General features: G+C 44.1%; 1 protein-coding gene across 2 annotated transcripts in view; it reads right to left on the bottom strand.

The window, feature by feature from the left end:
* Positions 1-23,231, bottom strand: part of dhx36 (DEAH (Asp-Glu-Ala-His) box polypeptide 36) — a 71,381-nt gene that overhangs the window by 31,786 nt on the left and 16,364 nt on the right. For both annotated transcript variants that reach the window (XM_071358033.1, XM_071358034.1), the window contains exons 8-20: positions 22,134-22,208; positions 21,880-22,046; positions 21,532-21,613; positions 19,344-19,484; positions 18,013-18,118; positions 13,904-13,991; positions 12,018-12,073; positions 11,877-11,941; positions 6,126-6,269; positions 5,203-5,320; positions 582-854; positions 243-329; positions 40-123 (exon numbers count right to left, since the gene is read on the bottom strand). In XM_071358033.1, coding sequence (XP_071214134.1) covers positions 40-123; positions 243-329; positions 582-854; positions 5,203-5,320; positions 6,126-6,269; positions 11,877-11,941; positions 12,018-12,073; positions 13,904-13,991; positions 18,013-18,118; positions 19,344-19,484; positions 21,532-21,613; positions 21,880-22,046; positions 22,134-22,208 — 1,486 coding nt within the window. The remainder of the gene's footprint in view (positions 1-39; positions 124-242; positions 330-581; positions 855-5,202; positions 5,321-6,125; positions 6,270-11,876; positions 11,942-12,017; positions 12,074-13,903; positions 13,992-18,012; positions 18,119-19,343; positions 19,485-21,531; positions 21,614-21,879; positions 22,047-22,133; positions 22,209-23,231) is intronic.

Genomic DNA, 23,231 nt, shown 5'->3' with positions numbered 1-23,231 from the left:
TTTGAGCGTGATATCTGATTGGTGGACCATAAGAATCACCTGGAGTGTATTGGCTGACAGGAAGTTGTCCCAGCAGAACTCTCGTTCAAACTTGTAGCCGCGTCGCTTAGCTTCCTCCCAGCCCTGACAGATTAACACACAGTCAAGTTAGCAACCCTTTAAACAGAATGAACCATTGATATTATTCCATTGAGGAGATGAGAGAGACCTCTAATGATGTAGGAGGGAAAAGAGGATCTTACTGTGAAGGCATAGATGATTGTGAGGTGGTCACTCTTTGAGTCTCTGGACAGAGTTCTTCTCCTAAAGTCTGCAATCTTCTCCTTACCCTGAGAGAGAGAGAGAGAGAGACAGACAGAGACAGAGAGAGAGAGAGACAGAGAGAGAGAGAGACAGAGAGAGAGACAGATAGAGAGAGAGACAGATAGAGAGAGAGACAGAGAGAGAGACAGAGAGAGAGAGAGACAGAGAGAGCGAGAGACAGAGAGAGCGAGAGACAGAGAGAGCGAGAGACAGAGAGAGAGATTTGAGTACCTAAAATGTGTGTGAGTGTGTGTGCCTGCGATCGTGCGTATGATTACCATTGGTATGAAGAAGGGGTCCTTGAAGCTGAGAGACGCGGCGATAGTGAGGACAGGGTCCAGACAGCCCAGCAGAGCTCCAAACAGGATCAGCTTCCCGATGTGAGGCTCTACAGGCAGCCTGGCCAGGTGGAAGCCTAACGGGGTCAGAGCCTCTGAGCGGTCCAGAGCATTGAGGTCCATCAGGTGTGTGATGGCCAGAGTGACAGCCTCCTCTGTGGGAGGGTCCAGAGCTTTCATCAGGAACTCTGCTATTGGACCCAGCTTGAGGATCTAGAAGGAGTGGGGAGAGAGAGTTAGACAAACTACATTAAAAACTACTTAGGGAAAAGTCAACAGCTTGACTTGATCAGAAACAAATGGGAAAGAGACCTGTCTAAATGTCAGACCGGGAAATCCATCTGGACACAGAGAGCAGTGAGTCAACTATAGACTACAGTCTGCCTGGCTTATTCAGCAAGGTTGTACTATGTCACCGTTCCCTTTAGATCACATTAGTGTGTGTGTGTGTGTTGGAGCTGGGAAATAAGGACAATTATCCATATAGCAATACATTTCATGAATTGACATAACAATAAATAGAAAGATGTTTAAACCACTAATGTGCACCACAGTTTATAACATTAATTGGCACCACAGTTTATAACATTAATGTGCACCACCGTTTAAACCACCACAGTTTATAACATTAATGTGCACCACCGTTTAAACCACCACAGTTTATAACATTAATGTGCACCACAGTTTTTTATTATTCTCCTTTAAACTACTACTACTAAACTCTGTCTTTCAAGGATAAGTCGTAAAAAAAAAAATCACAGATCTTCATTGTAAAGGTTTGAAACATTGTTTCCCATGCTTGTTCAATGAACCATTACTGAACATGCACCTGTGGAACGGTCGTTAAGACACTAACAGTTTACAGACGTTAGGCAATTCTGAAAACTTAGGACATTAAAGAGGCCTTTCTACTGACTCTGAAAATCACCAAAAGAAAGATGCCCAGGGTCCCTGCTCATCTGCGTGAACGTACCTTAGGCATGCTGCAAGGAGGCATGAGGACTACAGATGTAGCCAGGGCAATAAATTGCAATGCCCATACTGTGAGATGACTGAGACAGTGCTATAGGGAGACAGGACGGACAACTGATCGTCCTCGCAGTGGCAGACCACGTGTAACAACACCTGCACAGGATCGGTACATCCGAACATCACACCTGTGGGACAGGTACAGGATGGCTACTGCAACTGCACGAGTTACACCAGGAACGCACAATCCCTCCAACAGTGCTCAGACTGTCCACATTAGGCTGAGGCTGGACTGAGGGCTTGTAGGCCTGTTGTAAGGCAGGTCCTCACCAGACATCACCGGCAACAATGTTGCCTATGGGCACAAACCCACCGTCGCTGGACCAGACAGGACTGGCAAAAAGTGCTCTTCACTGACGAGTTGCGGTTTTGTCTCTCCAGAGGTGATGGCCAGATTCGCGTTTATCGTCTAATGAATGAGCATTACACCGAGGCTTGTACTCTGGAGCGGGATCGATTTGGAGGTGGAGAGTCCGTCATGGTCTGGGGCGGTGTGTCACAGCATCATCGGACTGAGTTTGTTGTCATTGCGGGCAATTTCAACGCTGTGTTACAGGGAAGACATCCTCCTCCCTCATGTGGTACCCTTCCTGCAGGCTCATCCTGACATGACCCTTCAGCATGACAATGCCACCAGCCATACTGCTCATTCTGTGTGTGTTTCCTGCAAGACAGGAATGTCAGTGTTCTGCCATGGCCAGTGAAGAGCCCAGATCTCAATCCCGTTGAGCATGTCTGGGACCTGTTGGATCAGAGGATGAGGGCTAGGGCCATTCCCCTCCAGAAATGTCTGGTAACTTGCCGGTTCCTTGGTGGAAGAGTGGGGTAACATCTCACAGCAAGAACTGGCAAATCTGGTGCAGTCCATAAGGAGATGCACTGCAGTACTTAATGCAGCTGGTGGCCACACCAGATACTGACTGTTACTTTAGATTTTGACCCGCCCCTTTGTTCAGGGACACATTATTCAATTTCTGTCAGTCACATGTCTGTGGAACTTGTTCAGTTTATGTCTCAGTTGTTGAATCTTGTTATGTTCATACAAATATTTACACATGTTAAGTTTGCTGAAAATAAACGCAGTTGACAGTGAGAGTACATTTCTTTTTTTGCTGAGTTTAGTTTAATGGTTGTAGCCATCAATCGGCCAATATTAAAAACACACTTATTTCACTTCAAACTTTCAAACACAAATGTCTATAATTTAAGTTTATCGTCCCAGCTCTAGCGTGTGTGTGTGTGTGTGCTGAGGTCAGTCATTCTCCCTCTAAAAAGGTGTGAATAGTACATTAGACACCAACACACTCATTAACACACGTTATCCCAGTAGGGGAATGGGAGACCAGCCATTTCCAACACCATCTCTGTCTTTATGTTCTCTAACACCAGGATGGAATGGGTGACCAGCCATTACATCTCTGTCTTTATGTTCTCTAACACCAGGATGGAATGGGTGACCAGCCATTCCAACACCATCTCTGTCTTTATGTTCTCTAACACCAGGATGGAATGGGTGACCAGCCATTCCAACACCATCTCTGTCTTTATGTTCTCTAACACCAGGATGGAATGGGTGACCAGCCATTCCAACACCATCTCTGTCTTTATGTTCTCTAACACCAGGATGGAATGGGAGACCAGCCATTACAACACTGTCTTTATGTTCTCTAACAGCAGGATGGAAAGGGAGACCAGCTATTACATCTCTGTCTTTATGTTCTCTAACAGCAGGATGGAAAGGGAGACCAGCTATTACATCTCTGTCTTTATGTTCTCTAACAGCAGGATGGAATGGGAGACCAGCCATTACATCTCTGTCTTTATGTTCTCTAACAGCAGGATGGAATGGGTGACCAGCCATTCCAACACCATCTCTGTTTTTATGTTCTCTAACACCAGGATGGAATGGGTGACCAGCCATTTCCAACACCATCTCTGTCTTTATGTTCTCTAACACCAGGATGGAATGGGTGACCAGCCATTTCCAACACCATCTCTGTCTTTATGTTCTCTAACACCAGGATGGAATGGGAGACCAGCCATTTCCAACACCATCTCTGTCTTTATGTTCTCTAACACCAGGATGGAATGGGAGACCAGCCATACCAACACCATCTCTGTCTTTATGTTCTCTAACACCAGGATGGAATGGGTGACCAGCCATTACCAACACCATCTCTGTCTTTATGTTCTCTAACACCAGGATGGAATGGGAGACCAGTCATTACCAACACCATCTCTGTCTTTATGTTCTCTAACACCAGGATGGAATGGGAGACCAGCCATTACAACACCATCTCTGTCTTTATGTTCTCTAACACCAGGATGGAATGGGTGACCAGTCATTTCCAACACCATCTCTGTCTTTATGTTCTCTAACACCAGGATGGAATGGGAGACCAGCCATTACAACACTGTCTTTATGTTCTCTAACAGCAGGATGGAATGGGTGACCAGCCATTCCAACACCATCTCTGTCTTTATGTTCTCTAACACCAGGATGGAATGGGTGACCAGCCATTTCCAACACCATCTCTGTCTTTATGTTCTCTAACACCAGGATGGAATGGGAGACCAGCCATTACATCTCTGTCTTTATGTTCTCTAACACCAGGATGGAATGGGTGACCAGTCATTTCCAACACCATCTCTGTCTTTATGTTCTCTAACACCAGGATGGAATGGGAGACCAGCCATTACAACACTGTCTTTATGTTCTCTAACAGCAGGATGGAATGGGTGACCAGCCATTCCAACACCATCTCTGTCTTTATGTTCTCTAACACCAGGATGGAATGGGTGACCAGCCATTTCCAACACCATCTCTGTCTTGATGTTCTCTAACACCAGGATGGAATGGGAGACCAGCCATTACAACACTGTCTTTATGTTCTCTAACACCAGGATGGAATGGGAGACCAGCCATTACAACACCATCTCTGTCTTTATGTTCTCTAACACCAGGATGGAATGGGAGACCAGCCATTCCAACACCATCTCTGTCTTTATGTTCTCTAACACCAGGATGGAATGGGAGACCAGCCATTACAACACTGTCTTTATGTTCTCTAACAGCAGGATGGAAAGGGTGACCAGCCAATCCAACAACAAAGACCAGAGAGGTTTTTCAACGCCTCGTAAAGAAAGGCACCTATTGGTAGATAAAAAATTAAATAAAAGCAGACATTGAATATCCCTTTGAGCATGGTGAAGTTTTGAAATACACTTTGGATGGTGTATCAGTATATAGCCAATGTTATTTTCTACTTCCTGTATATAGCCAACGTTATTTTCTACTTCCTGTATATATCCAATGTTATTTTCTACTTCCTGTATATAAGCCATGTTATCTTTACTATTGTTATTGTATGGGTAAATATTCCTTGCGTCACTATTTCTATCTGTATCTTTAACTCTGAACTGATGGAAAAGGACCAGTAAGCATTTCACTGTTAAGTCTACACCTGTTGTTTACCAAGCATGTGACAAATAATACTGTATGTGACAGTCACGCCAGAGATCCACACGTTACCTTGATCTGTAGACACAGTTCCTCCAGTGGGGTGCGCATGATCTCAGGTAGCTGGTAGGCATCCAGAAGACTGGCCCTCAGGCCATTATACAAGTGATAACACTTCCCTGGACACACCCTGCCAGCAGGCATAAACACACACACAAAATTAGCTAATGTCATTATTCTGACAGTGTTACGTAGCCCTTATGACAGAGCGTTGAATTAAAGTGTTAGTGGCTAATTAGGCCTTGAGCAGAGTCACACTGTAGCTGCCACAACTAGACCAGACTAGTAGAGCACTAACTGTGTCCTGAAGAGAGGGGGAGAGACTAAGAAGAGACTAAGAAGAGAGGGAGCAAGACTAAGAAGAGAGGGGGCGAGACTAAGAAGAGACTAAGAAGAGAGGGAGCGAGACTAAGAAGAGAGGGAGCGAGACTAAGAAGAGAGGGGGCGAGACTAAGAAGAGAGGGGGCGAGACTAAGAAGAAAGGGGGCGAGACTAAGAAGAGAGGGGGCGAGACTAAGAAGAGAGGGGCGAGACTAAGAAGAGAGGGGGCGAGACTAAGAAGAGACTAAGAAGAGAGGGAGCGAGACTAAGAAGAGAGGGGGCGAGACTAAGAAGAGAGGGAGCGAGACTAAGAAGAGAGGGGGCGAGACTAAGAAGAGAGGGGGCGAGACTAAGAAGAGAGGGGGCGAGACTAAGAAGAGAGGGGGCGAGACTAAGAAGAGAGGGAGCAAGACTAAGAAGAGAGGGGGCGAGGCTAAGAAGAGAGGGAGCGAGACTAAGAAGAGAGGGAGCGAGACTAAGAAGAGAGGGGGCGAGGCTAAGAAGAGAGGGGGCGAGACTAAGAAGAGAGGGGGCGAGACTAAGAAGAGAGGGGGCGAGACTAAGAAGAGAGGGGGAGAGACTAAGAAGAGAGGGAGCGAGACACCCAGACTGACCTGCCGGCGCGTCCTCTTCTCTGTTTGGCGTTGGCCAGGCTGACCCACTCTGCAGTCATAGTGCTGATGTTGTTCTGAGTGTCAAAGTGAGTCTCCTTAATCTTTCCCCCATCTATCACAAACACCACATCATCTATGGTAATACTGAGAGAGAGGAGAGAGAGAGAGGAGGGGACTTTATTAAGACAGCCAAGTAATCCAAGGCAGCTTGATGACACCGATGAGTCTACACTTTGAAAAGGAAATCAAAACTCCACACATACACACTCATTTGCTGCTTCTCTAACTCTTTGAAACACATGTATAAATAAACACGGTGTCTAAATGTATCCTACTGCTTAGAGAGCAGCAGTAGTGAGGTCAGAAAAGTTTGCCCTGTCTGTTCAGTCGGCTCTTGAATTCATTAAAAGTGAATTTATTAAACAGGCTGTCGCCCTGGCTCGGGATGAGCATTTGAAATGTTTTGACTGTTCGAGTTCTCATTTGAGAACGATGAAAAAGATATATATATATATTTAGATCACAAGGCCTGTACTGGAAAGAAATGTCTGCATGTATCTATAAACCAACTGTGCACAACAATGGCTAATTTATCAGAACCATTACAGATAACAAATCATAAATAGCCCCATATACTGTATATTCATACTGTATTTTTTTAAAGGGCCATTTAAGATGAATTAATTGAAACCATTACATCAACTGGTTATATTATATTGTGAAACCAACTCTTTCTAAAAGGCAGTAACATCAGCAGTGGTGCTTGTAGAAGCCTATGGCTGTGTAATGGTATAGCCTTGTTTTGTTCATTTAGCAGACAAAATACTGTTATTTTGCGAGCCCTTATCACAGTCAAGACAGCTATTTTAATAATAAAAAAACTGGATGTAATATAACAGAATATTTTTCCAAATATAAAAAAAAAAGCTACCAGTGTGAATTGATTTCACATCTTGAAACAGTTGTTCACAAAGAGTGATGATTTGAAACCGGTCTCAATTTGGACAGTAGAAATGAATTTAAATCTGGGTTTCTGAAATGTGTCGGTGTTCTTTTCGATATACAGATGTTCGAATTTGGTTTTTTTCTGCTTGTTCTTTGGAATATTCTAAACTGTTTAACAATTCCACATTGAAAACTGCATGGATTCCAGCCACAACATTAGTTTGGTGAGTAAGCCTATGTTCAAATGGTTCTGATGAAAACATGCTCTTTGATTTGATCAAACCAATGTTTTGGCATATTTTCATTGAGGAACCTGTCTATGTTTAGGGGGTTAAAGCCTAGGCTAAACAACTCGATCGGCTACTTTGTGAACTGCCAATGTGTGAAATAGACAGGATGCTACTATTCCAAAAGTGCAGCTCGTTGTTGGAACATATACTTCCCTACTGGAGTCAACCAGCGCATTTAAAATGTGTGATAAAACTGTCATCATTTGTCAATACATTTCCGTAGGCCTAACGGGAACGTCACACTGGGCACGTCAACTCAACATCTATTCCACGTTGGTTCAACTTCATTTTATTGGAATGACGTGGAAACAACGTTGATTCACCCATTGACTGACCTTCATGTCTTAAAGTAATGATGGACTGTCGTTTCTCTTTGCTTATTTGAGCTGTTCTTGCCATAATATGGACTTGGTCTTTTACCAAATAGGGCTGTCTTCTGTATATCACCCCTACCTTGTCACAACACAACCGATTGGCTCAAACGCATTAAGAAGGAAAGAAATTCCACAAATGAACTTTTAACAAGGCAAACCTGTTAATTGAAATCAAATCAAATTGTATTGGTCGCATACACATGGTTAGCAGATTTTAATACTAGTGTAGCGAAATGCTTGCGCTTCTAGTTCCGACAGTGCAGTAATATCTAACAAATAATCTAACAATTTCACAACAACTACCTAATACACACAAGTGTAAAGGGATGAATAAGAATATGTACATATAAATATATGGATGAGCGATGGCCGTGCGGCATAGGCAAGATGCAATATATGATATATACATATGAGTTGAGTAATGTAGGATATGTAAACATTATATAAAGTGGCATTGTTTAAAGTGACTAGTGATACATTTATTACATCCAATTTTTTATTATTAAAGTGGCTAAAGATTTGAGTCAATATGTTGGCAGCAGCCACTCAATGTTAGTGGTGGCTGTTTAACAGTCTGATGGCCTTGAGATTGAAAAACAGCTTCTATCTCTTGGTTCCAGCTTCGATGCATCTGTACTGACCTCGCCTTCTGGATGATAGCTGGGTGAACAGGCAGTGGCTCGGGTGGTTGTTGTCCTTGATGATCTTTTTGGCCTTCCTGTGACATCGGGTGCTGTAGGTGTCCTGGAGGGCAGGTAGTTTGCCCCCGGTGATGCGTTGTGCAGACCTCACTACCCTCTGGAGAGCCTTACGGTTGTGGGCGGAGCAGTTGCCGTACCAGGCGGTCATACAGCCCGACAGGATGCTCTCAATTGTGCATCTGTAAAAGTTTGTGAGTGTTTTTGGTGAGAAGCCAAATTTCTTCTGCCTCCTGAGGTTGAAGAGGCGATGTTGCGCCTTCTTCATCACGCTGTCCATGTGGGTGGACCATTTCAGTTTGTCCGTGATGTGTAGCCAAGGAACTTAAAACTTTCCACCTTCTCCACTACTGTTCCATCGATGTGGATAGGACGGTGCTCCCTCTGCTGTTTCCTGAAGTCCACGATCATCTCCTTTGTTTTGATGACGTTGACTGTGTGGTTATTTTCCTGACACCACACTCCGAGGGCCCTCACCTCCTCCCTGTAGGCCGTACCCTTGTGGGGCCCCAGTCTTGAGGATCAGCGGGGTGGAGATGTTGTTTCCTGTCCTCAACACCTGGGGGCGGCCCATCAAAGTCCAGGACCCAGTTGCACAGGTCGGAGTCGAGACCCAGGGTCTCGAGCTTAATGACGAGTTTGGAGGGTACTATGGTGTTAAATGCTGAGCTGTAATCGATGAACAGAATTCTTACATAGGTATTCCTCTTGTCCAGATGGGTTAGGGCAGTGTGCAGTGTGATTGCGTCGTCTGTGGACCTATTGGGGCGGTAAGCAAATTGGAGTGGGTCTAGGGTGTCAGGTAGGGTGGAGGTGATATGATCCTTGACTTGTCTCTCAAAGCACTTCATGATGACGGAAGTGAGTGCTATGGGGCGATAGTCATTTAGCTCAGTTACCTAAGCTTTCTTGGGAACAGGAACAATTGTGGCCCTCTTGAAGCATGTGGGGACAGCAGACTGGGATAGGGATAGATTGAATATGTCCGTAAACACACCAGCCAGCTGGTCTGCGCATGCTCTGAGGACACGACTAGGGATGCCATCTGGGCTGGCAGCCTTGCAAGGGTTAACATGTTTAAATGTTTTACTCACGTTGGCTGCGGTGAAGGCGAGCCCACAGGTTTTGGTAGCGGGCCGTGTCAGTGGGCACTGTATTGTCCTCAAAGCGAGCAAAGAATTTGTTTAGTTTGTCTGGGAGCAAGACATCGATGTCCACGACGGGGCTGGTTTTCTTTTTGTAATCCGTGATTGACTGTAGACCCTGCCACATACGTCTCGTGTCTGAGCCGTTGAATTGCGACTGTACTTTGTCTCTATACTGACGCTTAGCTGGTTTGATGTATTCCAGGTGACTACCTCATGAAGCTGGTTGAGAGAATGCCAAGAGTGTGCAAAGCTGTCATCAAGGCAAATGGTGGCTACTTTGAAGAATCTCAAATATAAAATATATTTTGATTTGTTTAACATTGTTTTGGTGTTAAATGATTCCATATGTGTTATTTCATAGTTTTGATGTCTTCACTATTATTCTACAAAGTAGAAAATAGTCAAAATAAAGAAAAACCCTTGAATGAGTAGGTGTCCAGTATATATACAGTGGGGAGAACAAGTATTTGATACACTGACAATTTTGCAGGTTTTCCTACTTACAAAGCATGTAGAGGTCTGTAATTTTTATCATAGGTACACTTCAACTGTGAGAGAAGGAATCTAAAACAAAAATCCAGAAAATCACATTGTATGATTTTTAAGTAATTAATTTGCATTTTATTGCATGACATAAGTATTTGATACATCAGAAAAGCAGAACTGAATATTTGGTACAGAAACCTTAGTTTGCAATTACAGAGATCATACGTTTCCTGTAGTTCTTGACCAGGTTTGCACACACTGCAGCAGGGATTTTGGCCCACTCCTCCATACAGACCTTCTCCAGATCCTTCAGGTTTCGGGGCTGTCGCTGGGCAATACGGACTTTCGGCTCCCTCCAAAGATTTTCTATTGGGTTCAGGTCTGGAGACTGGCTAGGCCACTCCAGGACCTTGAGATGCTTCTTACGGAGCCACTCCTTAGTTGCCCTGGCTGTGTGTTTCGGGTCGTTGTCATGCTGGAAGACCCAGCCACGACCCATCTTCAATGCTCTTACTGAGGGAAGGAGGTTGTTGGTGTAGATCTCGCGATACATGGCCCCATCCATCCTCCCCTCAATACGGTGCAGTCGTCCTGTCCCCTTTGCAGAAAAGCATCCCCAAAGAATGATGTTTCCACCTCCATGCTTCACGGTTGGGATGGTGTTCTTGGGGTTGTACTCATCCTTCTATTCCTCCAAACACGGCGAGTGGAGTTTAGAGCAAAAAGCTCTATTTTTGTCTCATCAGACCACATGACCTTCTCCCATTCCTCCTCTGGATCATCCAGATGGTCATTGGCAAACTTCAGACGGGCCTGGACATGCGCTGGCTTGAGCAGGGGGACCTTGCGTGCGCTGCAGGATTTTAATCCATGACGGCGTAGTGTGTTACTAATGGTTTTCTTTGAGACTGTGGTCCCAGCTCTCTTCAGGTCATTGACCAGGTCCTGCCGTGTAGTTCTGGGCTGATCCCTCACATTCCTCATGATCATTGATGCCCCACGAGGTGAGATCTTGCATGGAGCCCCAGACCGAGGGTGATTGACCGTCATCTTGAACTTCTTCCATTTTCTAATAATTGTGCCAACAGTTGTTGCCTTCTCATCAAGCTGCTTGCCTATTGTCCTGTAGCCCATCCCAGCCTTGTACAGGTCTACAATTTATCCCTGATGTCCTTACACAGCTCTCTGGTCTTGGCCATTGTGGAGAGGTTGGAGTCTGTTTGATTGAGTGTGTGGACAGGTGTCTTTTATACAGGTAACGAGTTCAAACAGGTGCAGTTAATACAGGTAATGAGTGGAGAACAGGAGGGCTTCTTAAAGAAAAACTAACAGGTCTGTGAGAGCCGGAATTCTTACTGGTTGGTAGGTGATCAAATACTTATGTCATGCAATAAAATGCAAATTAATTACTTAAAAATCATACAATGTGATTTTCTGGATTTTTGTTTTAGATTCCGTCTCTCACAGTTGAAGTGTACCTATGATAAAAAATGACAGACCTCTACATGCTTTGTAAGTAGGAAAACCTGCAAAATCGGCAGTGTATCAAATACTTGTTCTCCCCACTGTATATGTATAAAAAACACTCAGTGTCTGTGATAATAGTAGGAAGTTTCTGAACAAAAAAAGTGTAGACACACACACACACACACACACACACACACACACACACACACACACACACACACACACACACACACACACACACACACACACACACACACACACACACACACACACACACACTGTAAGGGGTTGGGAAAAGACACAAGGCTGATACACTAACAAAAATACACAAATATAAACCTACCTGGTCTCAGCGATATTGGTGGCAATGACAATCTTCCTGACTCCTGGAGGGGGCCTTTTGAACACCTGAAGAGGGAGACCAGTCAGAACAGACAGCATCACTCCCTGAGTTATTCATGAATGTTTCTGAGACCATGCTCACCGAGGTCTGGGTGACAGTAGGCATCAGGGAGTGCAGAGGAATGATCACAAACCCATCTGAAACGCAAGGTCAGACAAGGTTCAGACACAGAGTGTGTGTGTATATATATATATAAATACACACACACACACCATATATATAATATATCTTTATTTATATATAATATATATAAATGTGTTATATGTGTGTAAATGTAAATATGTATATATTTTATATATATATATACAGTGGGGAGAACAAGTATTTGATACACTGCCGATTTTGCAGGTTTTCCTACTTACAAAGCATGTAGAGGTCTGTAATTTTTATCATAGGTACACTTCAACTGTGAGAGACAGAATCTAAAACACAAATCCAGAAAATCACATTGTATGATTTTTAAGTAATTTATTTGCATTTTATTGCATGACATAAGTATTTGATACATCAGAAAAGCAGAACTTAATATTTGGTACAGAAACCTTTGTTTGCAATTACAGAGATCATACGTTTCCTGTAGTTCTTGACCAGGTTTGCACACACTGCAGCAGGGATTTTGGCCCACTCCTCCATACAGACCTTCTCCAGATCCTTCAGGTTTCGGGGCTGTCGCTGGGCAATACAGACTTTCAGCTCCTTCCAAAGATTTTCTATTGGGTTCAGGTCTGGAAACTGGCTAGGCCACTCCAGGACCTTGAGATGCTTCTTACGGAGCCACTCCTTCGTTGCCCGGGCGGTGTGTTTCGGGTCGTTGTCATGCTGGAAGACCCAGCCACGACCCATCTTCAATGCTCTTACTGAGGGAAGGAGGTTGTTGGCCAAGATCTCGCGATACATGGCCCCATCCATCCTCCCCTCAATACGGTGCAGTCGTCCTGTCTCCTTTGCAGAAAAGCATCCCCAAAGAATGATGTTTCCACCTCCATGCTTCACGGTTGGGATGGTGTTCTTGGGGTTGTACTCATCCTTCTTCTTCCTCCAAACACGGCGAGTGGAGTTTACACCAAAAAGCTCTATTTTTGTCTCATTAGACCACATGACCTTCTCCCATTCCTCCTCTGGATCATCCAGATGGTCATTGGCAAACTTCAGACGGGCCTGGACATGCGCTGGCTTGAGCAGGGGGACCTTGCGTGCGCTGCAGGATTTTTATCCATGACGGCGTAGTGTGTTACTAATGGTTTTCTTTGAGACTGTGGTCCCAGCTCTCTTCAGGTCATTGACCAGGTCCTGCCGTGTAGTTCTGGGCTGATCCCTCACCTTCCTCATGATCATTGATGCCCCACGAGGTGAGATCTTGCATGGAGCCCCAGACCGAGGGTGATTGACCGTCATCTTGAACTTCTTCCATTTTCTAATAATTGCGCCAACAGTTGTTGCCTTCTCACCAAGCTGCTTGCCTATTGTCCTGTAGCCCATCCCAGCCTTGTGCAGGTCTACAATTTTATCCCTGATGTCCTTACACAGCTCTCTGGTCTTGGCCATTGTGGAGAGGTTGGAGTCTGTTTGATTGAGTGTGTGGACAGGTGTCTTTTATACAGGGAACGAGTTCAAACAGGTACAGTTAATACAGGTAATGAGTGGAGAACAGGAGGGCTTCTTAAAGAAAAACTAACAGGTCTGTGAGAGCCGGAATTCTTACTGGTTGGTAGGTGATCAAATACTTATGTCATGCAATAAAATGCAAATTATTTACTTAAAAATCATACAATGTGATTTTCTGTATTTTTGTTTTAGATTACGTCTCTCACAGTTGAAGTGTACCTATGATAAAAATTACAGACCTCTACATGCTTTGTAAGTAGGAAAACCTGCAAAATCGGCAGTGTATCAAATACTTGTTCTCCCCACTGTATATATAAAATATATATATACATACACACACATATATATACACACACACGTACCTGATTTGAACATCTGCTGAGCCATGAGGAGGTCGTTGAGGCCACTGATGTTGTCCCAACCTGGCAGGAACACCAATATGGCTCCTTCCTGGAACACAAGGACAGGACACGCTCAGGCAACATACACATCAAAGCTTTTCCATTACAGGCACAAACAAACAAACAAACAAACAGGAACCTGAATTCTACAATTTTCATAAACATTCCCACTTTCTGTCATCTCAGCCAAGCCAGCCTCTCTCTGCTCTGAGTAAGAACACAAAGCCTTCTGCCCACTGACTACACAGTCAAATTAAGTAATTAGACAAAAGAAGGGCCTGTTTTGTGGATTTGGAATGAATTAAAAAAAGCCTAATTTACTCAAAAGGGAACACAGAAATTCACACCTAAAAACCCAGAGACAAAACCGAGCTAACCACAATCCACACTAACCTGCTTAATGAGGTTCAGAGGAAAATAGTGGCCGTGTTAGCGTTAGTTTAGCTTTAATGGTGGTCTTAGCCTGCGTTTACACAGGCAGCACAATTCTGATATTTTTCCACTAATTGGTCTTTTGATCAATCAGATCAGACAACAAATGGGCAAAATATCAGAATTGGGCTTCCTGTGTAAACACAGCCTAAAAGTGTACAGTACTTAGGTAGTTAGCTTAGTTGGTTTTCATCTTGGGTAGTCGTGTTAGCATCAGGGTTGGGGGGGGCGATGTCATTACAATCCTGTTGAATTCATGAAAAGTAGTCCATTATTATGATTTATGAAGATAACTTTTTGCCATTCATGAACATAATCTGGTAGCTGAGCTGACTGGAGAGGGTTGAGGGGTCAGTCCTTGTCATTTCAGCAAGCCATGACACCCACCATGTCGGATTGTTCTGAAACGTTTCTGTAGTTAGAACCAGATTAGATTAGCATTCCCGGAGCATTCTGTTGACATTCAACTTGATTGCAAAATTGGCCATTTTAATTTACAGGATTCATATAAAATGTAATAAATATAGTATCTAACATTGGATTTGGATCATAATTCTTCCCAACAATGGTAAAAAGCTACCCACGGAGCCGCTACGCCAATCCCACCACAACATTTGAATGAGCAAAAGCTATTAGTTGTCTTCCCAACGCTGCAAAGAAAATGTTGTGATCCATTTAATAAAACACAAGCATGTTTTATTGCATGTTCATTAATTGTTTATGGTTCATTGAACAAGCATGGGAAACAGTGTTTAAACCCTTTACAATGAAGATCTGTGAAGTTATTTGGATTTTTACGAATTATCTTTGAAAGACAGGGTCCTGAAAAAGGGACGTTTCTTTTTTTGCTGAGTTTATAAAAACAGTGGTTAATTTTTTCTATAATTTTGCCTAACAGGGTGGACATTTATAAATGGGACGTACAGACTAAAATGAAACATGGAAAAATAGATAACAATTTGTGTTCATATTTATTTAGCTTTGCACCATTGTTTTCCCACTAAAGAAATTGACACTTCCTGAATGTGGTGTCATTGTAGAAAGGGTTATTTTCTTTAAACTCCCACACCAGCAGAAATCCACTTCTTCGAGCTGAAAGACGATGGCCACAGTTCACCCATTATACTGCACAACGATGTAAGTCAATAAGTCATCATTTTAGTCAAAGTATGATTCTATATATTTGGTGAAGTGCCAAATCTCTCCATCACATGTGCAAATGACTTAATTAACCAATCACCACAGTCAGAACCCTGACAGCCGGCCCCTAGCCTCAACTAAGAACACCGTCATGGCCAATCTACTGCTTTCCTCTCAGTTCTCTGACAATGTTACAGCCAATCAGCCGGCTGGCTCCCTTCTGAGTCATAGTAGCTGACAGAGACAGGGTTGCTGAATTTCATATGAACCTCTAACCCCAAACCTCTAGGCATTACTGTATAGAGAAACTCTCCTCTCTATGTTTCAGCTACACAGCCTTTTTTCTCCATGTATCAAACACTGCTACTGGATAACGGTCCTATATGGGGAAGACCGTTTTTTGGGGCAAATTCACAATGGGACAAAGATATGGGTGAATTATTGATTGAACTTTGCACTGACTTATGTTGTATTTCACTCCATAAACAACAAAATAGCCGTTTCTTGGGACTCCACACTAGAGCCAGACCGATACATCGTTTCACCAATACCATTGGCCGATATTGGCCTTTTTCACACTATAATCGGCCGATAATTCCACTGATAACTAATATTCAATAAAAATGATGAAAAAATGGAATCTCATGCTGATCTGAACACTTGCTGCCATTCTCATGATGTGTCATTATGGACACTACTGTATGTATTAAATCAACACTTGAAGCAGTTATTGGACAATTGCTCCTTTGGATGGCAATATACAGTGGGGCAAAAAAGTATTTAGTCAGCCACCAATTGTGCAAGTTCACCCACTTAAAAAGATGAGAGAGGCCTGTAATTTTCATCATAGCTACACTTCAACTATGACAGACAAAATGAGAAAAGAAAATCCAGAAAATCACATTGTAGGATTTCTAATGAATTTATTTGCAAATTATGGTGGAAAATAAGTATTTGGTCAATAACAAAAGTTTATCTCAATACTTTGTTATATACCCTATGTTGGCAATGACAGAGGTCAAATGTTTTCTGTAAGTCTTCACAAGGTTTTCACACACTGTTGCTGGTATTTTGGCCCATTCCTCCATGCAGATCTCCTCTAGAGCAGTGATGTTTTGGGGCTGTTGCTGGGCAACACGGACTTTCAACTCCCTCCAAAGATTTTCTATGGGGTTGAGATCTGGAGACCGGCTAGGCCACTCCAGGACCTTGAAATGCTTCTTACGAAGCCACTCCTTCGTTGCCCGGGTGGTGTGTTTGGGATCATTGTCATGCTGAAAGACCCAGCCACGTTTCATCTTCAATGCCCTTGCTGATGGAAGGAGGTTTTCACTCAAAATCTCACGATACATGGCCCCATTCATTCTTTCCTTTACACGGATCAGTCGTCCTGGTCCCTTTGCAGAAAAACAGCCCCAAAGCATGATGTTTCCACCCCATGCTTCACAGTAGGTATGGTGTTCTTTGGATGCAACTCAGCATTCTTTGTCCTCCAAACACGACGAGTTTTTACCAAAAAGTTATATTTTGGTTTCATCTGACCATATGACATTCTCCCAATCTTCTTCTGGATCATCCAAATGCTCTCTAGCAAACTTCAGACGGGCCTGGACATGTACTGGCTTAAGCAGGGGGACACGTCTGGCACTGCAGGATTTGAGTCCCTGGCGGCGTAGTGTGTTACTGATGGTAGGCTTTGTTACTTTGGTCCCAGCTCTCTGCAGGTCATTCACTAGGTCCCCCCGTGTGGTTCTGGGATTTTTGCTCACCGTTCTTGTGATCATTTTGACCCCACGGGGTGAGATCTTGCGTGGAAGCCCCAGATCGAGGGAGATTATCAGTGGTCTTGTATGTCTTCCATTTCCTAATAATTGCTTCCACAGTTGATCTCTTCAAACCAAGCTGCTTACCTATTGCAGATTCAGTCTTCCCAGCCTGGTGCAGGTCTACAATTTTGTTTCTGGTGTCCTTTGACAGCTCTTTGGTCTTGGCCATAGTGGAGTTTGGAGTGTGACTGTTTGAGGTTGTGGACAGGTATCTTTTATACTGATAAGAAGTTCAAACAGGTGCCATTAATACAGGTAACGAGTGGAGGACAGAGGAGCCTCTTAAAGAAGAAGTTACAGGTCTGTGAGAGCCAGAAATCTTGCTTGTTTCTAGGTGACCAAATACTTATTTTCCACCATAATTTGCAAATACATTCATTAAAAATCCTACAATGTGATTTTCTGGATTTTTTTTTCTCATTATGTCTGTCATAGTTGAAGTGTACCTATGATGAAAATTACAGGCCTCTCATCTTTTTAAGTGGGAGAACTTGCACAATTGGTGGCTGACTAAATACTTTTTTGCCCCACTGTATATGACAATTCAGTGTGGAAAAATTACAATTTCCATTTCCCTGCTGTAAAACAGAATATCGGCAGATATATCAGTAAGTTCTGTCCCCCCAAAAAAACATATCGGTTAGACTCCACACCAAGATAGTTAAAACTCACTTCCTGGCTTAGCACGATATGTCTGATCAGCTGCACGATGAGCTCAAGGTCAATCTTATCATCATCGTCCATCATCTCCAACACATCTATGGTTCTGTCAGAGTACCTGCCAATCACAACGAGACAGACACGCAGAGTCCCCAATCACAGACAGGAACAGACACAAACAGGAAGAGATACAGACTAATCAATCAAAGAATGAGACAGTAATGCTATCAGTAATGACGCAGAACCCTAAACAAAACTAATTTATTAAATTGATTCTTTCATTTGTTAGACAGCTTTGATAATCCTCTCAGCAACCATTGTCCAATCAGATTAATATAATGGACTAACAGCTAGACATGTCAGACATAATCTCTTTATTTAAACAACTGGAGATTCATCATGACATTGACCCTCAGTAACTCACTTGTCTCGTATTGTGTGGGCGTAGCAAGGCCAGCTCGCCCCCACCCTCAGTAACTCACTTGTCTCGTAGTGTGTGGGCGTAGCAAGGCCAGCTTCCCCCAATAACTCACTTGTCTCGTATTGTGTGGGCGTAGCAAGGCCAGCTTCCCCTCAGTAACTCACTTGTCTCGTAGTGTGTGAGCGTAGCAAGGCCAGCTCCCCCCCAGTAACTCACTTGTCTCGTATTGTGTGGGCGTAGCAAGGCCAGCTCCCCCCCAATAACTCACTTGTCTCGTAGTGTGTGGGCGTAGCAAGGCCAGCTTCCCCCAATAACTCACTTGTCTCGTATTGTGTGGGCGTAGCAAGGCCAGCTCCCCCCCAATAACTCACTTGTCTCGTATTGTGTGGGCGTAGCAAGGCCAGCTCCCCCCCAGTAACTCACTTGTCTCGTATTGTGTGGGCGTAGCAAGGCCAGCTCCCCCCCACCCTCAGTAACTCACTTGTCTCGTAGTGTGTGGGCGTAGCAAGGCCAGCTCCCCCCCAATAACTCACTTGTCTCGTATTGTGTGGGCTTAGCAAGGCCAGCTCCCCCCCAATAACTCACTTGTCTCGTATTGTGTGGGCGTAGCAAGGCCAGCTCCCCCCCAATAACTCACTTGTCTCGTATTGTGTGGGCTTAGCAAGGCCAGCTCCCCCCACCCTCAGTAACTCACTTGTCTCGTAGTGTGTGGACGTAGCAAGGCCAGCTCCCCCCCAATAACTCACTTGTCTCGTATTGTGTGGGCGTAGCAAGGCCAGCTCCCCCCCCACCCTCAGTAACTCACTTGTCTCGTAGTGTGTGGGCGTAGCAAGGCCAGCTCTCCCCCACCCTCAGTAACTCACTTGTCTCGTAGTGTGTGGGCGTAGCAGGGCCAGCTCCCCCCCCACCCTCAGTAACTCACTTGTCTCGTAGTGTGCGGGCGTAGCAGGGCCAGCTCTCCTTGTACTCGGCCTCTTTCTGGTCCTTCTCCGGTCTGGAGTTCTGACCCTGCATGAAACCTCTCTTCCACCTGGGCCTCTGCTCCTTCTTCTGGGGACGGTACCTAGTGGACACACACAAACACACAGTTCAGCCCAAAGTCTAAGGTTACCGGATTAGAAGGTGCTAATCTTCCTCATTCCTTTAGGCTAGTGAATATATCCTAGTGTGCCCAGTAGGATCTCACCTAATCATCCCCAACACATCCTCCAGTAGGAACTCACCTAATCATCTCCAACACATCCTCCAGTAGGAACTCACCTAATCATCCCCAACACATCCTCCAGTAGGATCTCACCTAATCATCCCCAACACATCCTCCAGTAGGATCTCACCTAATCATCCCCAACACATCCTCCAGTAGGATCTCACCTAATCATCCCCAACACATCCTCCAGTAGGATCTCACCTAATCATCTCCAACACATCCTCCAGTAGGATCTCACCTAATCATCTCCAACACATCCTCCAGTAGGATCTCACCTAATCATCCCCAACACATCCTCCAGTAGGATCTCACCTAATCATCTCCAACACATCCTCTAGTAGGATCTCACCTAATCATCCCCAACACATCCTCCAATAGGAACTCACCTAATCATCTCCAACACCTCCTCCAGTAGGATCTCACCTAATCATCTCCAACACATCCTCCAGTAGGATCTCACCTAATCATCTCCAACACATCCTCCAATAGGAACTCACCTAATCATCTCCAACACATCCTCCAGTAGGAACTCACCTAATCATCTCCAACACATCCTCCAATAGGAACTCACCTAATCATCTCCAACACATCCTCCAGTAGGATCTCACCTAATCATCCCCAACACATCCTCCAGTAGGATCTCACCTAATCATCTCCAACACATCCTCCAGTAGGATCTCACCTAATCATCCCCAACACATCCTCCAGTAGGATCTCACCTAATCATCTCCAACACATCCTCCAGTAGGATCTCACCTAATCATCCCCAACACATCCTCCAATAGGAACTCACCTAATAATCTCCAACACCTCCTCCAGTAGGATCTCACCTAATCATCTCCAACACATCCTCCAGTAGGATCTCACCTAATCATCTCCAACACATCCTCCAGTAGGAACTCACCTAATCATCTCCAACACATCCTCCAATAGGAACTCACCTAATCATCTCCAACACATCCTCCAGTAGGATCTCACCTAATCATCTCCAACACATCCTCCAGTAGGAACTCACCTAATCATCCCCAACACATCCTCCAGTAGGATCTCACCTAATCATCTCCAACACATCCTCCAGTAGGAACTCACCTAATCATCTCCAACACATCCTCCAGTAGGATCTCACCTAATCATCTCCAACACATCCTCCAATAGGAACTCACCTAATCATCTCCAACACATCCTCCAGTAGGATCTCACCTAATCATCTCCAACACATCCTCCAGTAGGAACTCACCTAATCATCTCCAACACATCCTCCAGTAGGAACTCACCTAATCATCTCCAACACCTCCTCCAGTAGGATCTCACCTAATCATCTCCAACACATCCTCCAGTAGGATCTCACCTAATCATCTCCAACACCTCCTCCAGTAGGATCTCACCTAATCATCCCCAACACATCCTCCAGTAGGATCTCACCTAATCATCTCCAACACATCCTCCAGTAGGATCTCACCTAATCATCTCCAACACATCCTCCAGTAGGATCTCACCTAATCATCTCCAACACCTCCTCCAGTAGGATCTCACCTAATCATCTCCAACACATCCTCCAGTAGGATCTCACCTAATCATCTCCAACACATCCTCCAGTAGGATCTCACCTAATCATCCCCAACACATCCTCCAGTAGGAACTCACCTAATCATCTCCAACACATCCTCCAGTAGGATCTCACCTAATCATCTCCAACACATCCTCCAGTAGGATCTCACCTAATCATCTCCAACACATCCTCCAGTAGGATCTCACCTAATCATCTCCAACACATCCTCCAGTAGGATCTCACCTAATCATCCCCAACACATCCTCCAGTAGGAACTCACCTAATCATCTCCAACACATCCTCCAGTAGGATCTCACCTAATCATCTCCAACACATCCTCCAGTAGGAACTCACCTAATCATCTCCAACACATCCTCCAGTAGGAACTCTTGCACTGGGAAGGTCATCCCCGGGATGTGGATCATAGGACAGTTATCTGGAGAGACAGGGAGGGGGCAGAGGGAGGAATTTACTGACTCTATTCAATGGTCATTCCCAATTTCCATTTTTGATTTTCAAACTCCATTGCACATACTGCTACGACAGAAACACACTGAATCCCCACTGCTACGACAGAAACACACTGAATCCCCACTGCTACGACAGAAACACACTGAATCCCCACTGCTACGACAGAAACACACTGAATCCCCACTGCTACGACAGAAACACACCGAATCCCCACTGTTTGTCATTGCGTACTAAAGTATTTGGAGAACTTCTCAGCGTTGAGCGTGGCACTCATGAGGATGACCTTGAGGTCCTGTCGGACTCGGAGCAGGTCTTTAACAATGATGAGCAGAACATCAGAGTGGAGGTTCCTCTCGTGAATTTCATCCAAAACTAGGTGGCTGATGGTGGACAACAGACTGACAGGGAGAGAGAGAGAGAGATTTAGAAACAGAGAATGATGGGAGAGGAGGATGATGAAGAGGACAGAGAGGAAAAACACTCACGGGGACGAGCGGAGCCACTGTAGAATAATACCCGTTGTACAATACAGCACCGAGCCCTGTTTCCGTGGTAACCGACTAAAATGAAGAAGAAGAAAAATACACAATTAAATACAAACACTTATTAATACAGGTTATAACAGCTTATATACTTATTAATACAGCTTATATACATATTAATACAGGTTATTACAGCTTACATACATATTAATACAGCTTATATACTTATTATTACAGCTTATATGAATATGAATACAGCTTATATACTTATTAATACAGGTTATATACAGGTTATATAATTATTATAGCTTATATACTTATTAATACAGGTTATTACAGCTTATATACATATTAATACAGCGTATATACGTATTAATACAGGTTATTACAGCTTATATACTTACTTTCCCTAATATACTGTAAGCCATTTAATCAGGGCCCAGAAAAAGAAAGAGGGAGGAGGGGGAGGATGTTGGATAGTGGGAGAAAAATACGATAGCCCTAGGCCAGTAAAAACACGTGTTGGGCCAGTGGATCTCATCAGTGACTTTTCTGACCGGGCCAGTAACTTATCAGCGCATTTCTGCGTTCCAGTTCAACATTTAGCTGCTATGTCGCAGTCTATCACTGACTACAACAAACGGAAAAGTCATGCTGTATTTGAGCCATATGATTGGTCGTTCGTTCAAGCACCACACCACACTTCCGCAAGTCACAACTTTCGAGTGGTACATGATTAGATGCATTAACACAGCACGCGCCAGCTGTCCAGAGCAAAATGAAGCTCCCATCACTCTACTCTCAAAGCTTATTTCTTATAGGGAACGTTATTTACAAAAGTAAAACTTCAATAGTGAACATATTAGCAATATGCTGGCTACTGTTAATAGTCTGCTAAAAGATAGCTACACAAAGACACCTAGAATTAGTATTAGCTAGCCTGCTGTAGTCAGGTCCGTATCGCTTTTGGAATTTATGTCTTAAAGGGGTAGCGTCCTATTTTGAGATTTTAAAAAATATATTCTCAAAATGTCATAGGCCTACTTTAGAAACAAAATGTCATGCAATGTCATTGTAGAGAATACAGTAATGACTTGCATT

Source organism: Salvelinus alpinus, chromosome 21 (assembly GCF_045679555.1).
Source record: "Salvelinus alpinus chromosome 21, SLU_Salpinus.1, whole genome shotgun sequence".
NCBI lineage: Eukaryota > Metazoa > Chordata > Actinopteri > Salmoniformes > Salmonidae > Salvelinus > Salvelinus alpinus.
This window is presented reverse-complemented; position numbering and strand designations above follow the sequence as displayed.